Source organism: Oryzias melastigma, linkage group LG10 (genome assembly GCF_002922805.2).
Source record: "Oryzias melastigma strain HK-1 linkage group LG10, ASM292280v2, whole genome shotgun sequence".
Classification (NCBI taxonomy): Eukaryota; Metazoa; Chordata; class Actinopteri; order Beloniformes; family Adrianichthyidae; genus Oryzias; species Oryzias melastigma.
Genome location: NC_050521.1, coordinates 27,653,437 through 27,670,541, shown reverse-complemented (window position 1 = coordinate 27,670,541; position 17,105 = coordinate 27,653,437). Strand labels below are relative to the sequence as shown.

The following is a 17,105-nucleotide window of genomic DNA, read 5'->3' as shown; positions in this document are numbered from 1 at the left end:
ATTAATGCGTCAAAAAAATTGTCGGCGTCAAGCACGTGTCAGATTAACGCGATTTTAACGCGACAAATCTGACAGCCCTAATTTTAAATGATCAAAAATGTGGCAAGGACCAACAGACAGCACTTTTAAAGCCGTGTTTATACATTCCAGGCTAAAATATTTGATTTACTGCAATAAAATCTAAAATGTGATGTCTGAAGAGGTTAAAAAATAATCCCATGACCTTAAAAAAATAAAATAAATGGCTCTAATAGTATCAGCTAGTCATAATTAAACATCACGATGTTCATGTTAAAGTAAAGTCATTATTAATTTAAGAATTTTAAATGAAGATATGAATCTCTTTTGGTTAAAAATCTTCAATAGCTCTGAAGATATTAAAGCTAAATCAGTAAACCTTTTACTGACTTTACGTATTACTACTAGTTACTTCTTAACTACTTTTTCTGGTTGATAATTGAACTATTTTTACTTTACTTCAAATGACTGAATCGGATCGAGCTAAAAAGAAAAAAAAATGTAAATCTTGTAAATGTATGTCATAAATATACAAGATTTAAAGCTGCAAATGTATTTTTTTTTTACCTGGTGGCCCCAATACTCCATCGTACAGCTGAACTCTGAGAACCAGTGGGGTCAAGTTTAGTTGCTGTATTTTTAATTTATCTAGATTTTTTCCTCCTGTTTTATCAGTGAAGTTTCTACTTTAACGGGTCCAGTTCTGGTTCCGGTCAGGATGTCTCTAGGCTCTTGTGGCTCCGCCTCCTCACCGATGACCTCAGCGCTGACCTCTGTCTGTTCATTCAAATTAAAGGGGAATTTTAAAAGAGCAACAACTGAAAATCCAAATGTAGACTTTTGCTGGTTTCACGTTGGATTTAAAGTTCTTCACTGAGCTGTAGATCTCCGTCTGCCGTTTGATAAAACTTTAAGACGTGACACGTTTTGTGTGGTGGCATTTAACAAACTGCGAGCTTGTCAAAAATGAGGTGTGTAACTAAAGGTCAAAACTGACGACTTTTAAAGGCCACAAATGATTCAAATTCTCGATAGGAGTCGTGATTTGTGAAAAGCGTCTTTGTCCTTGTTGATGTTTCAAATTTTAAAAAGTCAGAAAGTTATTGATATGTGTTAAAATAACTGTTAATATAGTGTTTTAGAATTATGTGGAATTTTACATTGATTTGTAGAATTGTTTAAGATTTTCTTAAGAAAGTAAAACGTCTTCCAGAAAAAACAAAAACTAGTTTTTGCTCTAAAAGTTTCCTTCATTTTTTAGTCTTTTGATCATTTAAAACATTCAAACTCTAAGTTCCATTCATCAACAGCCATTCATTATTCAGAACTCTGTAAAACTTTTCCTTCTGATCATCAACACCATCCGTCACCGCGTGTCCTCCGTAATTATCTGGGTTATGATTTATGGCGGTGACAACATCATCAGCATCACTGTCATCATTTTGCGGCAGAGACGGCGGCGGCGGCGAGCGCTCATCCTTCAGCCGAGGAGACATCATTCAGTCAAGCCAGAGCTCCATCACTACCAGGAGCTTCACACAGATGTTCATGTCGCTGGTTTCCCTCCAAGTGACAGAAAAACCAAATCAGTGTGGATTTTTACTGTAAACATGGTGATTAGTTTAGCATTTTAATTCATATGTTTGTTCTAACCATGTTTGTCTTAAAGTTAATTTATCAATAATCATCAAAGCTACAGAATATTTAATACTAACAAACCAAATAAAGTTAAAGAATTATTTATTCGGATTCATTGGTAAAGGACCCAAAATGTTGCAGAAACATTTAAAAACTAAAATCAAACATGACAAAACCACGACCCAAGAGAGCAACACAAAGACTGACAGAACAAAGACACTTAAATCTACTTAAAGCAGAACAGCTGATGATGATCAGCAGGTGGAACCAGGTGAGACTGGAGGAACAAACTCACCTGAAAACCACATAAACCAAAAACTATTTCTGAAAGAAACTAGTTTAAAGGGCACAGTCCTCACAATATTATAGGATAAAGCAATAGGAATTAATTTACTATGTTTTAATGACAAAACAAGCTAAATAATAAAGTACTTGTGCTCCTACGTCCTGATATACTGACTCTTTTATTGGTGGTTTGACTCCCAAACTCTTCCAGACGGATGAGCTTCCCACCACTTCTTTAAAGGACCACTCCAATGAAAATTGTCGTTTCTGTTTTTAACATATTCTTGAGGCATTATTCTAATAACGAAGGACCTATATATGAAATAATTTGTGAATAAAACTGCGTTTCTGAGTCTTAATTCAAATCGCGAAAACCGGATACTAGAAAAAGCTGGTGCTACTGACTGGGCGTGGCTAAGTCTCTGTCACCACTCCGCTCCTGCTTCATTTTCCTCATCCGAGTTTTCTCTGACTCAAATGTGGACAGCGGGATTGATCCAATATTGCTCACCATTATTTTTGCACCACTAATGCTAGCTTGGGGCTATAAACCTGAGTGGGAAGGGGGTGGGGCTGCTCCGAGCCAACAGTCCCGCCCACAGACCAGTTCTATTTCTAATGAGCTACTGCCTCTGGGCATAATGGGTCTTAAAAAAGGACAGAGGCTTTTTGATTTTGGCTAAAAACTGCACAGTCATAATTAAAAGAAAACTAGGAACGGTTTACAAAAGACAAAAATATGGTTGGAGTGGGACTTTAAAGAACCACATTGATCACATCAATCACTTGTGTACCCAGTACAGGTTTGACCATCTTTCACCTGCAGACAGAACCTGTCCACCTGTAAGGACAGTCGGGATTAAACTCAAGATTTTGACAATTTAGCATAAAGTCTCTAAACCAGCTAAACAAAAGCAGAGATTTGAGATAAGAACAGGAAGTCAATTGTCCCCCTCCCCCACACATACACACCTACAAACACATCTGTTTGTTTTTCTGCGTTTTGGGGACGTGAGACCAGAAGGTAAAAGACAGGGACGTCACTCAAAAAGCGTATAAATACGTTTTATTCTGACTCAATATGTTCTGAAGGATCCTGGGATTCTTCATGTTTAACTGGAGAACTTTGACTTTCATATTCGGCGGGTTTATCTGTGTTCCGCCTGTGTCTCTGTTGTGACCTGCATGATTTGCTTTGTTGTTTGGAAGTTGATTAGATCAGTTTGCTGCGTGGGCATACAGTTTTGTGTGCATGCATGTATAAAAATGTGTGTTTACACAGAAGCCTCTGTGGGTATTTGGTAATCCAGATTTGTGCACTCGCCTCACTCGGTGTGTTTGTTTTTACATGTAAAGGCGCAGAAACTTTTCTTTTTTTTTCTGTCTGCCGTCACGCCGTCTCTGTAATTCCCATTTTCACCCGGAGGACGGCGATTCTGATCAGCAGCTTCCTGATAAAGTGACGGCGCTGACTGCAGTGCATGTTTATGAATTGTAAATGGGTCTATTTATCATGCCGTACGACACGACTCACCAACTTCATGCTTAGCAGTTTTACATTTAGGAGCGGAATATTTCAGCGCAATCGACCTTATCGAGTGTCATTTTAATTCGTATGAGATTAATGCTGCGGCGTTCCCAGCACTCATCAGGAGATACAGCTAATGGATTCAATATCTATTATTCCTTCATTTAACTTTCATCAAACTTTTCACGTTGCTGGAAAACCGTTTTCAGCACATTTGAGGAATATGGAAGATTTAACCTTTTTCAAGAACCAGATCAAGTTCACAGAGATTTTATTTGACGGTTGTGTTCCAACATTAACCTTTAGGTATAATAACGTTATAGGTTTTAGATTGTTGCTTTAGTGATGATACGATTTTGATTCATGAATCAGGATCAACAATTCATAGATTTAATCAGGATTCTTTCTATGTTTATGAATTAATTTTGGATGGTTGTTAAATGTTTGTCTCTTTGCTGGATGTGTGAAAATTAAATTATGTATTTAATAACCATCAATTATACTTTTTATTTAGAAAAGGAGAGCAGAATCCAGAAAACATAACAGACGAAAACACAAAGATTTAAAACCAAAGACTTTCTTTACATTCTAAAATTTTTGCGTAAACTTCCTGGAAACCAAACCATAAACATCTGTGTTGTTTTGGGTCATTTAACTGCAAATCCTAAAAATGTTCTCCACAGTTTATAATTTAATTTTACTGTTGCAATTAAAATAATATCCTATAATTGTTATAATAAAAGGTTTTGGAGAAAGCAAAAGCATATATTTGTTCACAAACTAATGATATATCACAGTTTACTAAGATAATATATTGATTATTGTAATATTTGTCATATCATGACGCATGTATCGTGAATCGCATCGTACTGTAAGTTACCCTGGTTGCGTCCAAATTCCCTCCCCAATCCCTAACTACTAAAAAATATATAATGCGGGACTATAAAGTGCTCTGGAATTTAAAGGTAATACGGACACGATGCTCAGAACTTCTCTTTCGTTTTTTCAAATGCTTGATATGATGTCACCGATTTCATAAAGTGTAAATTGAATAAATGTGACGTTTATTAGTGACTTCACTGTTTCATATGGTGAAAATGTGGACGGTTTATTCAGAAATTATATTTACACACATTTTTTTGTTTGAAATTGTACGACTGCAATGCATTGTGGTCTATATTCACTAATGCAGTGAGCATCGATGTACGCTAGTTTTTTGCAGAGATTTCTGGGAAATTTCTAGTGCCCTAGATTTTTGAATTAGTAGATTCGGAGAGCTCTAGAGAATGTTGACGGACTCTATAGTGCACTAGTGAGTGGGGGGGGGATTCGGACATTCTGCCAGGGATCTCTAGCCCCCCATGCTAGCAGACGGTCACATGACGTCACTTCATTGATCACCAGATTTTTGCAATATTCTTAATTTCATGTTTATTATATTTCTTATTAAAATTGTCGATTATATATTATAGACCTTCTTTTAGTAACCTGAACTTCAATCTAATTTTTTCTCACCTATTGAAAACTTTTGAAAGTTTTATTTTGAAAGTAAGAGCCTTCATTGACACTTTATTTTGAAGGTTGAAGGTTACACTAGTGCATTTATTCAACATTATTATTCAATAATGATAAATACATTATCATTATTTTTATATTTATAAAGGAATCAGCCATCGTGGACTTCACAAAAATGTTATTAATTTTTCAGAACTGATTGCAAATATCCGAGTGTTGAAAAACTTTTACAAACTTATACAGTAAACTACAGCTTGACTTCATGACACAAAGGGTAAAAGTCAAAATATTTTAACATCAACATGATGTTTTAAGTAAACATCTCACAGAAATGTTTAGATCTAAAAGAGAACGAGTCTGTCAGAAAAAAACTCACCTGGAACTTTATTTACTGAATTTTTACGGCTTCTGCTTCGGCTCAAAGCGGCAACAGCAGCTGGATGATTGTAATAACGGTTTGTTCAACGGAGGGAAGATTTCAGACAAGAACAGGTGACAGCACATTAATCTGGGCTTAATGGCAAAGTCATTTCGTTGAGATTATTTACAGGAAAACGGTGAAGAAGCTCATCAGTGACGTCCCAAAATAACAATATTCTCACTGATAATAGAGGTCATTTATTCCCAACTGAAAGCTTCTGAGTTATGTGTAAAAATCTGGGAGGATGTTGAAGAAGTCGTGTTGTGGTTTCTCATTTACAGAGCTGATTAAAGTGAGTCCAGCAAAATATTCCTCTGATATTGTAGAAATTTGGTACAAACATTAGAATGATAAACAAACCCGAGGACTGCTGCAGGAATTCCGTTCTAAGATTTTTTTTAAATTATGCAACTAAAAAGAGAAAAATCTCTTCACAGCATTGATTGAAATAAGAAGAAAGGTTTCAGATTTAAATGAATGAAAACCCAAATTATAAATAAATACTTATATATATATGGTAAAATAGAAAAGGGAATGTGAAAAATTAAAAAATAGTTTTAATCTTGAAAGAAGACATTAAAACCTTAAAAAAATTAAAATCTGGGGAAAAAAATGTAAAAAAAACACAAAAAAAACTAATAAGTTTAAAGCCCCGCCCCCACATAATATAGGCTCAACTCCAAAAGCAAAAATTCTGAATTAAAACTAAATCAAGGAAAGTGAAGAGGGAGGGGCTTTGAATAAACCAGAATTACAATATAAAACAGCAGCTGTTACAACAACCTAAAGATTATTTTATTTAGTAAATGTGGTAACACTTCGTAATAAGATTCTTTAACAAGTTTTGTTATCACATTAACAGACATTATTAATGTTTTTATAGGTTATTAGTAAAACATTTATTAGCACAATAAGCCACATAATATTTATTAACATATTTAGTAAGATTTATTAACATCTAAAGTGAGACTTTTGTCTGCAAAGGTCATATTTTTAAACTTCTTACAAGCTTAATAAATGTATTAACTATCTTTGTCCAACATTATGTTTTTTATTTTGTTGCACCTCATCTAAAGTGTTACTGTAAATTTTAGGTTTATAGTTTTTTTATTCGAGTTCTTTTGCCATTTCTTTAAGTTCAAAGTATTTACATCTTTAAATGTACATTTTATATGACAAAATTTATTTTAATTATGGTTAAAACTGTTCAGAATGTTTCTTTTTTCTTCAAATTCATAATTCAATTTTTTATTCACTTTGAAATAATCCTGATTTGAGCCCAGAGTAAATAATAATTTTATTTTGAAACGCTTTAACGTGTAGCTTCTGTATTAAGGCCTTTGACTGTATATAGAAACTGGACTAAGTGAGTGTGATGTCACCCATAGATAATGGTTTATTTCAAAATAAGCCAATGTGGTTGCCATTGTTTTCGGTATGTGGACGCCGCCATGTTGGAGCCAGGTGTCGCTGGTCAGCAGTGATTGGTCTAAGTCATTGTTTCTATGGAAACCACTCTCACCAATCAGAAGTGAGCTTGTTGGAAGGCCACACCCCTACCACCTGAAAGTGCGTTGCACAAAACTCGTCAAACGTTTTGAATGTGGGACGTGAAGGCCAGTAGGCTCCGCCTACTTTTATTAAGACATCTGATTGGTCAGTTTATAATATAAATAATTTGAAAATTTATTGTGAAAAAAGAGAATTATCAAGAGATTGAGTAACAGATGTTTATTTTTCTATAGAAGTCTATGGGATTTTAGCCACTTTAACCACTTCCTGTTTAGAACACGAGGGGGGCGGGGTCACTCAGTCCAGTTCTCAAATACAGTAAATAGTTGAGGGCCCTGAAATGTTGACCTCCTGCGACTCATCACGTTTTTTCTGTGTTTTCAGCTTGGCGGCGTCAAAAGAAGCTGCGGCGAGGAAGGCCACCTCTCCGATGCCGCCGTCCGAGTTTCTGGACAAACTCATGGGAAAAGTTTCAGGTTACGATGCCAGAATTCGACCGAATTTTAAAGGTAGGATTTGCCACCAAGACTCAGTCGGATAAGGCGGGAATGTAGCCAAAGCTGAAAAAAATAAAGAAAAAGTTGTTTCTGCATTTTGTAACGGAGAACTTCAGTTCATTTCTAGCAAAGCGTTCCTGCAGGAAAGGTTTGTATTTGTTGATCAGATGTCATGCTGTGCTCTCTGCTGAAACCCCTGATGTCTGTGGTTGTTCTCAATCTCTCGATCTCTTTTACCTCTGCAGTGTGGAACAAAGGTAATTCAGAGCATTGCTTTAACCCTTTAAAGACAGATTCAAGCTCCTTTAGGGCTCAGACCCCAAACCCGTGTTCACACCCCGCTGTGACTGCACCCGTTAGAACTGTAAGCAGCATCCCGCTGTGATAAGTTAGGACAGCTAGCTGTCATGCTAGCTGGCTACATTCCTTGGTATCCACACAGTATCCTGAGTGCTTGTTTTGGTGGTCAAGGTAATGTGCCCCCCCCTGCTGCCAGGTGTGATGCATTAAGAGTTAGTGACCTCTCCCTGAATGTTAGCCCCCATAAAGACACATGTCAGAGGTTTCTGTACTGAACAACAGGCATGACGTAGACGTGCACTAACCCTCTGTTATTAGACCTCATTCCAACGCGGAGACGCCAAAAACAGACAAACACTGGGCAAAACGCCGCCGCCGGCTCTCGAGACGCATTGGAAACACAAAGAAACAGAACTGAAAATGGTTTCATCTCACAGCCTCTCTTCCAGGATGTAAGCTGATGCATTGGACTCTTGCTGCATGTGAAACCATCAGGTCTTCTACTCGGATGAAAACTATTTTCGGTCCTGGTGTTTGTGTGTTACTCCACCTTCTTTGGAAAGATGAAAACTCGCTTTCACGCTCACGGCTGCATTCTGACGTCACGTCCTTCCAAAGGTTTACTCACTGAGAACCAAATTTAGAAAATGTCGCATTTCAAAGAGTTTGGAGAAGGTGGTTTGACTCTAAACTTTAGGGGGGGAGTTTTAAGCACTTTTGAACGTTTCCAGTGTTTGTCGTCTGAACTTTAACATCCATTTAAAGTCCCATAAACCAGGAAATCCCAGAGGGAGAACTGAAGAAGTTCATGAAAAAGGTTATCAATGCAATAAAACGTTTTCTTCATAGTTTGACTGTAGAACCCGCTTTAACCATTTAATATCAGAGCTGACAAACGAATGCTTTTCAAAACAACCCGAATGAGCTGCACAGGTTTCTGCTGTCGCAGGACGAGTCGGAGGAGGGAGGAGGGGGCAGGAGGTTCTGACACCAAACTCCTGGAAGTGTTTATTCTATTCACTCTGTTTCAGGTCAAACGTTTGCTTAGGTAAACATGTATTAAGGTCAGTGATTGTTCAGCCTCTCCGACGGTTTTAAACAAAACCATCAAATGAAACATTTTTTAGCATAATTTCGTTGTTTCTCCTTTGATAGTTTTATATTTAATGTGCAATTTAGACACTTTTGAGCATTTTTGTGAGTTTATTTTATGTCAGTATGTTTTTAATAATCACATAATAGTTCAGCCACTATAGATTACTATATTAAAATGTATTAGTTCTTGTTTTTAGCATTTACAGAACATTAGCATAGTTAGCAGAACTACACTAATGATTATTTTCAGCTATTTTTTATCATTTGTTTTATGATATCGGTGTAGCTAATCTTCACTTATATTTTTAAGATTTTTTTTCATTTTTTAAATACATAATTAGCAGTAAACTAAAACTATAAGACTATTTTAAAAATGTTATGATTAATTTGAGCATTTTACGACTCCAGTTTTTGGTAAAGCTTTAGATGAGGTGATGAAAAACACTCACATGTTGACAAAGATAGTTAATACATTTGTTAAGCTTATAAGCAGTTTATTAATTTGGCCTTTGGAAACAATGGCCTCACTTTAAATGTTAATGAATCTTACTAAACAAACCTTATTTGGCCTTTGTGCTAACAAAAGTCTTACTAACACTAATAATGTTTGTTAAGGAATCTTATTATAACATTTTACACAGTTTTTTAATGTTTTTTTTACTTTTGTCCTCTAAGCAAACGTTGAGCAGAGTCTTTTCCCGTTTCAACGCAGTTTTTATATTTTTAGAACTGTCAGATGTTGTTTAGTTTTTTACGTTTCTAAAGACCCGTAGGTCTGGAAATGCTGGTAAATCAGCTGCATCCTCAGGTTTGGAGCTGATTCCTGTGAGGCTCACCTCCTGGTCCTCCTCCTTTTTGAGGCTGATGTTCCAGGAGTCCCACAGGAGAACGTTTCCACGGGCTTAATTTGCCTAATCTACAACGCACTTTAGACCTGAGTGGAAATGCTTAATACGTTACGACAGAAATAATCTTTAAGCCGCAGAAAAGAGGGAGCTCTTTCTGAGGTTCCACCTGCATCCTGTCAGGATGAAGGAGACTCCTCTTCTCCAAAGATGATTGAAGATCCTGTTTTAAATCTTATTTTGTGTTTGGAAAAACTCCAAATCTTTGGAGACCAAACAGAAGATTGGAGACTTTTCATGCATATTTTTGTATCATACTTTGGCTGAAAGTCCATTTTATAAATGTTTGTGTTCTCAGAAATTGTTTGGAACAATCCAGTCGATGTACTTGGAGCTGGTCCTGCTTTTAGATCAGGGGATCAATCAGGAAGTTCTTACATCTGAATTTTTGATCTTACTTCTCTTAAAGTAAAATCTTGTTTGTTGACTGAAGTCTATGTATATTTAGACGGTTACCTTTTTGAAGATCTGTTGGTACTCATGGCGATGATTTGGGATTAAGCGTGTTTTCACGACGGCGAGCGCTCCTTTTATATAATCTGTTTAGCTAATTGCGTAAGGCTCTATTGTTAGCAGACAGGCAGGATGTGAGCTTCCAGACTCTTTCATGGCTGTCAGGTCGACGGAGAACCAAAGCGTGAGCTCTCCGACTTGCTTATTCATGCAGTTTGCATTCATGTCTGCGTCTGTCCCGGTCCTGCTAACTACACCCGAGCATCATCTTTCTCATGAAATAAACAGTTTGACATTTCTGCTCCTGAATGAACTCCTAGGGAAGTGGAATAAAAAATAAGACGAGGGATTTAGTCAGGAGGCCAACGGAGCCGCAGTCATGCGAGAGTCCTCCAATCTGTTCTGGAGAGTCGAGACGCTCTGAACTCTGCTGGATCGCTCTAGATGTTTATGCATTTTCTTTGTTTTAAACAGCATTTTTCTAATAGCAGGGTTAACGTCTTCATCCTGAAACATCAGGTTTCCACCATCCATCATTTCTGCTCATCTTTTTATGTCTTGATTGAAATTGGAACTTTTGCTTGGTACATAACCCCAGATCATGATGGTTCCTCCCCAGGCTGCAGGAACTAGATGAGAGCATCACTTTCTTTTGCAGCTTCTCACCGATTCATCTGATGGTGCTTTAGAACCAGAACCAGTTGGAGAACTAGAACTTCAGACGGTAGTTTGGTACCAACGACTGACATCTTCACAAATTGTTCTCCAACCCCATTAAGCTTCTGTTGGTTGTGTTAGGCCTCGTTTCCACCGAGCGATCCAGTCCGATCCAATATTTGAGCGTTTCCATTGTTAAATGGACCCATTAAACAGTTCCGACCTGCACCTCTAGAGGGCCCCATAGAAAATAGAAGGGACGGTTAGGGCGGAGCTGCTTGTTACGTCCCCGTTTGACAAACGTCCCGAGTCAAGAGGAAAACACAAACACAAGAACTGGACACCAGTAAGAATCAAAGGAACACAGTTTATTAAAGAAATGAAACTCTGTCCTGAAAGAAAGAACAAAAGGAAATAATGACTGTGCTGGTTAAACAACAAGACAAACCAAAAGGATTGGAAACATAAAATAAGTCATGGAGACTGCTGACCCGGCCACGCCGACTGTCGGAATCAGCAGTCTAACTATTCGAAAGAACCAAACAAAGCTTTCAAATCAAGACTACCAAGGTCCAACCCCAAACTAAAATAACAAAACCCAGCAGTATAAGACTGCTGAGGACAAAGGAGGGTGAAAGTACAAAACAAAACCAGCACAACACCAACAACAGTCCAAACAGCTCCTCAGCCCTCCTGCCTGAGTGAGGCCGCCTCCATCTTAAATAGCAGCAGGTGCCAATCAAGGCACATGGGTCACACCTGCCAGGTGAGCAGAATGCCAGTGGATGGAAAAGGGCTCAGCAGCAGCGGGCGTGACACTGCTGTAGCCACCCGCTGATTGTCAGAAAGTGATGATGACATTAGAAAGCACCACTTTAGCACTAAGCTAACGGCAGTATTCTTCTCAGACCGTAATCTTCTTTTCAAACATCAAGAAATTCCTGTTCTACACGATGTACAAAAAGTAAGTTCAGAAAAAGACGAGCTGGAGAATGACCTCCATGGTTTGCTAGTCGTCGCAGGACAATGACACGCTAGCGGTCTACGCCACGCATGCGCCGTAACAACAACCGCTCAGTGGAAGTGAGGCTAAATGCTCGCTAGAAATAACTGGTCCATCCCGTACTACTCCTTACCGTCCTGTTCAGTGAAACGAGGCTTTAGATTACAGCAAACCGATCTCTTACATCTCCAGAGTTTTCCATCCTCTCTACCCACAAATCCATCAAGGGCTCCGGAAAAGCTTCCCTTTGAGGCGAGCATGGTGTCATCCCTCTGGTTTCAGAACCTAATCTTTGAGTGAGGGAATTGCAGGCCCACACCATGATACAGCCTCCACCGTGCCATGGTAGTATTCTCCATCATATATCCATCTCTGAGGAGAGAACCTTCACCTCTGTAATCCTGGAAAAAACAGCCGAACAAGAACCCGTCCTAACACGGGGGGAGATGTTTCTTCTCGGCTGTAATCTCTACAGATTTCCTGTCATCTGGACCTTTGCCTCCAGCGTGGAGCGGGCACCAACTCCAAATACAGAGGGACTTGAACGTGTTCTTGAGGGACTGACGCTCAGAAGGAACCGAAGGTCAAACATGGACCAAGTCTTCATGGATGCAGCTCTTCTGACCTGTTCAAACCTTCATCCTCTTTATTTCTGAGAAGCATTTATATTCAATCTGGAAACAGAACCGCTTTCATTTGTTGGTCAGAAAACATGTTCACCTCAAAAGTTTTTTAATTTAAATTCTCAAAGACCAACAGCAGGATAACTAACACGGCAAACTGGAAAATAAATGTAATTTAGAGTCACAAATTCATTATTTGAGCTACGATGAAACACTTTCCATTCCAGCGTTTATTCTAAAACCAATTAACTTGTTATGAAAAAGAGTTTCCGCAGATTTTGTGATTCCATTGGAACCGTATTTGTTCATCAGGATTTCTCACATTAAAAACAGTTTAAAAAATACAAGAAATTGATTCAATTTCTATGGAGTAATTTGCCATCTTATAAGTGAAGATTGATTTGAGCGGATTAATATTTTTAGGGATAACGGCTCATAACCGAACGTTAGAGGAAGACGCTTCAGAAAACAATAAGCTGGAGAACAAACGTCTGAAAATGAGAAATGTGTTTCCGTGTCTGCATTATCTGGTGAATCGAGCTCGGCCGCTTCAGCAGCAGTCGGCGGGAATGTGAGAGAAGAACGTGAGAAGAAAGAGAAGTTTCTCCCAAATCAGGGAGGAAATTACAGCGAATCAGGGCTGCAGGCTCCATCGTCTGAGTTCAAGCTTCCCATTGATACGGCGGCTCGTTCCATCCAGTAAATGAGAGGAAACGCTCCTGACACTTTCAGGACAGGACATTTATAATCCATGACTTCCTCTTCTCCATTTTCTCTGCCGGCTCTCTCCTTCCAGCCCACTTTTCTGCTTCCACACTCATTCATGTTTTCAGCGTTTTCCCGCATCACAGTATTTCAGCTGTCCTTTAAGCTCCGCCTTCCTCTGAGATCTAATTTCCTCCGGAGCGAGCAGGAGTCAAGGTCATCGGGCCGAGCTCCTTCTGTATTCTTGTTTAGCCGCCTCTGATTTGTGAAACAAATTGGCCGACTTTGACCCGCTGGAGCGTCGCGGCGGTCAGGGCCTGGCGTGGCGGGAGAAGCTCTCCCGCTCGTTATGAATGCCCACGAAGTGTCGAACCGATAAATGAGGGTATGAGCGGAGGAGATAGCGGGGGGGGTTGATGGAAAAGCGCCTTGCGCCGGCGTGATACCCGTTGTGTTTGTGCACACTTGATGAATGGCGCCGACTGCAGCTGCGACTCCCCTCATCTTCTCCGCCATAACCTTGTCCTTTCTCATCACTCAAGCCCAACAGCAGCAAGGGCGGCCGGGCCTGTGGAGCAGAAGCCCCCCACAACCCCTCCAGGATCTGCCCCTGAAGATACCCCAACCCTCGAGTTCCCCTCAGTTTCTGCCCTCAGATCTCTTTCAGCTGAAACGTTCGAGTCTCCCCTTCAAACTGACGGTTTCATTGCTCTGCATCTCTGCTCGGCGGGGTTGGAGGTGTGGACGTGGGACGTGGTTATTAGCTGTCAGAGCCTCACGTTCGTTTGCTCTTATCAGCACTTGTTTAATGGCTACTTAATTGGATTAATGGTCTTAAGGTAATGAGTTTGGGATAGAAGAGCGGCTGCATGGGGAGAGAAAAACGGAGGGAGGAGAGACAGTGGAGGGGAAAAGGTAAGGGGAGGAGCTTTGGAGAGGCATTGACTGTAAATGAGAACTGGACAGAGTGACTCTTCCCCCCTGGTCTTCTAAAGAGGAAGTGCTCACAAAATCATATAGACTTATAGTCATTCTATTGTTCAGAATAAACCTCTTTAACATCTTCTTGATAATAATTTTGTTTTAATCTGTACTTCAAAGTATAAACTGACCAATCAGATGCCTCAATAAATGTAGGTGGAGCCTGCTGGCCCCCACGTCCAACCCTCAAAGTGCTTGATTGACAGAGTTTGTATTTTCAAGTGGTAGGGGTGTGTCTTTCTGATGAGCTCTCTCCTGATTGGCCATAATGCTTACCATGGAGATGATGACTCAGATTGACTCAGACCAATCACTACTCATTGATAACGTCTGGCTCCAACATGGCGGCGTCCGTATCTCGAAAAAATGCCGACTGAATTGATTTAATTTGAACCGTTTTCAATGGATGACGTCACATTCGGTCCAGTTCTCAGATACACTCAATGGTTTCAGGGTCTGGATTAGTGGTCCCCAACCCCCGGTACCGGTCCTTGGTCACGTGGTCCCGGGCCGCAGACCAAAAAAACGAAATACAATCACCAACTTAGATGGTTTCTGTTTAGTTTATTTTCTGATCCTGAAGTTTTATTTTGGAAAACTGCCGCATTCTCTTCTCAAGATCCGTTTTGGTCACATGACTCAAAGCAGCTGCCTGCATGGCTAAGCTAGTAGCTGAAAAGCTAACAAAAACCAAACAATAAAATGTATTTGGAAAGTTTCTTCTGAGAGAAAAGATCCAGTGAGGAAACCGGAGAAGAACCTTCGACGTCAGAGATCATAAAACTACTGTTTACGAACAAAACCGGGAGTTTTCCTCCACGTACGGAATTATCGAGACAGTTGTCCTCATGCAGCAGAAGATGCTCTGGCTAATATGCAGTGACAGATTTGACTGTTTCACACACAAATAAAGTTGAAGATACGGTGGATTCACGTTTTTATTTAGAAAATACCAGTTTTACGACAGTTGCATCATTTATTTTGCTTTATTTATCCATACCACCTTAAAAGTCAGACGTAGCTGAAGCTAGCGTACGGTTGTTAGCCTCCACTTTGAAATTAATGGGAAAATCATCACAAAGTTCAAACATTTTACAGAGAATGAAGATTTAATCTAATAAAGTTGAAGCCACTTGTAAATTTGAGAATTTACCGGTCCGTGGCCTGAAAAAAGTTGGGACCAGTGATCTAGAGGAAGGACAGCAGCAGTCTCATAGTTCCTCAAATCTTCAAAGGAGTTCAGGTCCCCTTTGGTTGGTAAAGACGGTGGAGAAGATCCAAACGCAAATAAACTTCAAAGGTCATGAAACAGAGTCGAGACCTTCTCGTTGTCCAATCAGATGTCAACCTGCTGCTGTTTGGGTTTTCAACAGAACCTGAATGTTCTTCTGTTCACCAAACTTCAGGATTTTTCTTCTTGACTGTGAAACTGTTGGTTCCACCAATGATGGCCCCCACCATCTTTCTTCTGTTTGTTTTGATTTTTACTGATATTTCCCGTAAAACACATCTATAAAAGCAGAATCTCAGACTGGTGTCAATCAGTCATTAATGACTTTTAATAGACCTTTCCTTTCCATCACTAAAAGTTTAAGGACTTTGGTGCTTTTGGGTGGAGACCCTCATGATTGATGACAAAGAAACCGAGCTCGATTCAGCAGACGTTGAGTGAAAAGCAACCAAACGTTTGATAGAAGCCAAAAGGACATCTCATTAACCAGAGCTCAGAAGCAGACGATCAGGAGAACTGCCAAACCAGCCGAAAAAATGAATGAAGGCTATAAATACCCTCCGTCATGTCTCCTTCCTGCTCTAAAGATAGCAGAAACTTGGGATCTCTTTTAGCTCGAGGCGGTGCGAAGCTAATGTGGGCTGTGTGAGAGGAGTTGATGGCTACATTAATCTGTCTTCCTCCCTCTGCACTCCACTGGTCCATGGCTAATAAGTTTAAAAGGAGGGGAATACTGCTCAGTAAAAGGCGATCCAGTCCTCCCGCGACTCTCGTCACACCTCTAATTACCAGCTTGGGGAGGAGAAGAAAAGGTCCAAGCCCGCCCTGTCGGCGTTTGAGGCCTCACTGAGAGGCTGGAGATGTTTACAGCATGCGTGACGCCATGCCTTCAGGCTCCACGTGGCAGACATGGCGTCTCATTTGTGGCTGAGAACAACTTTTTCTGGGGTTGTTAGGAGAACAGAGTCCTAATTATCAGCTGTTCTGAGTCGGAGAATCCTGAAAAACCTGCAGTGAGAGCCAGGATGTCTGCGGCTGAAGGGCTTAGCGCTGAGAAATCGCACCGGCCAGGAGGGAAAAATTGCCTTTCGTGGATACAAGAAGATTATAGACTTTAAGTCACCTGTCTACAACAGTTCATGGGCACGACGAGGACTTTCCATCCATCTGAGAAGCCATTTCCTTTTTCTTTTCAGTCTGACACTGACAGATTACAATATCGCTGCCGGTCCTCCGCACGCCGCCGTCGCCATCCTTCATGGAGGCAGTTGTCAAGTACAGCAGGCCGGAGTGGGTTCACTAGAGTCTGATGCAGCTTGGAGGCAAAAGGAGTCAGATCTGGACCCGGATCTGCTGCTCTGGAGAGAATCCCGCCATTCGGTTTATGGTTGATGTTTTGGTAGGGACTCACTGGCCCCTTCAGACCTGATCTGGACTTGATGATTTTAGGGCCTTCTTCACCCTGATTAGAGGTGGTTAGAGTGATCTAGGTTCTAGGTTTATACAGTTTTAGCCCACAAACCTAGACCTCCTTGGAGAACCTTAGTATTTCCGTCAGATTGAGATTATCTGTGCCTTTGTATGGTTCTACAGACATTAGGTCTTAAATTTGTTTATTTTTGAGCTACAACAGATTATGAACGACATTCATGAAGCATCTTGAAACATCTAGGAGGGTTTGGGCTCGGTCACGGATCTTAGAAACATTTGCTCTCTTCTTAAAGACGCTAGCTCCAAC

General features: G+C 40.0%; 1 protein-coding gene across 3 annotated transcripts in view; it reads left to right on the top strand.

Moving 5' to 3' along the window:
- Positions 1-17,105, top strand: part of glra1 (glycine receptor, alpha 1) — a 106,245-nt gene that overhangs the window by 21,037 nt on the left and 68,103 nt on the right. For 2 of the 3 annotated variants that reach the window (XM_024260412.2, XM_024260411.2), the window contains exon 2: positions 7,302-7,426. In XM_024260412.2, coding sequence (XP_024116180.1) covers positions 7,302-7,426 — 125 coding nt within the window. Of the gene's footprint in view, positions 1-7,301; positions 7,427-7,659; positions 7,672-17,105 lie in introns of all 3 variants that reach the window. The other variant, XM_024260410.2, reaches the window with a different exon arrangement.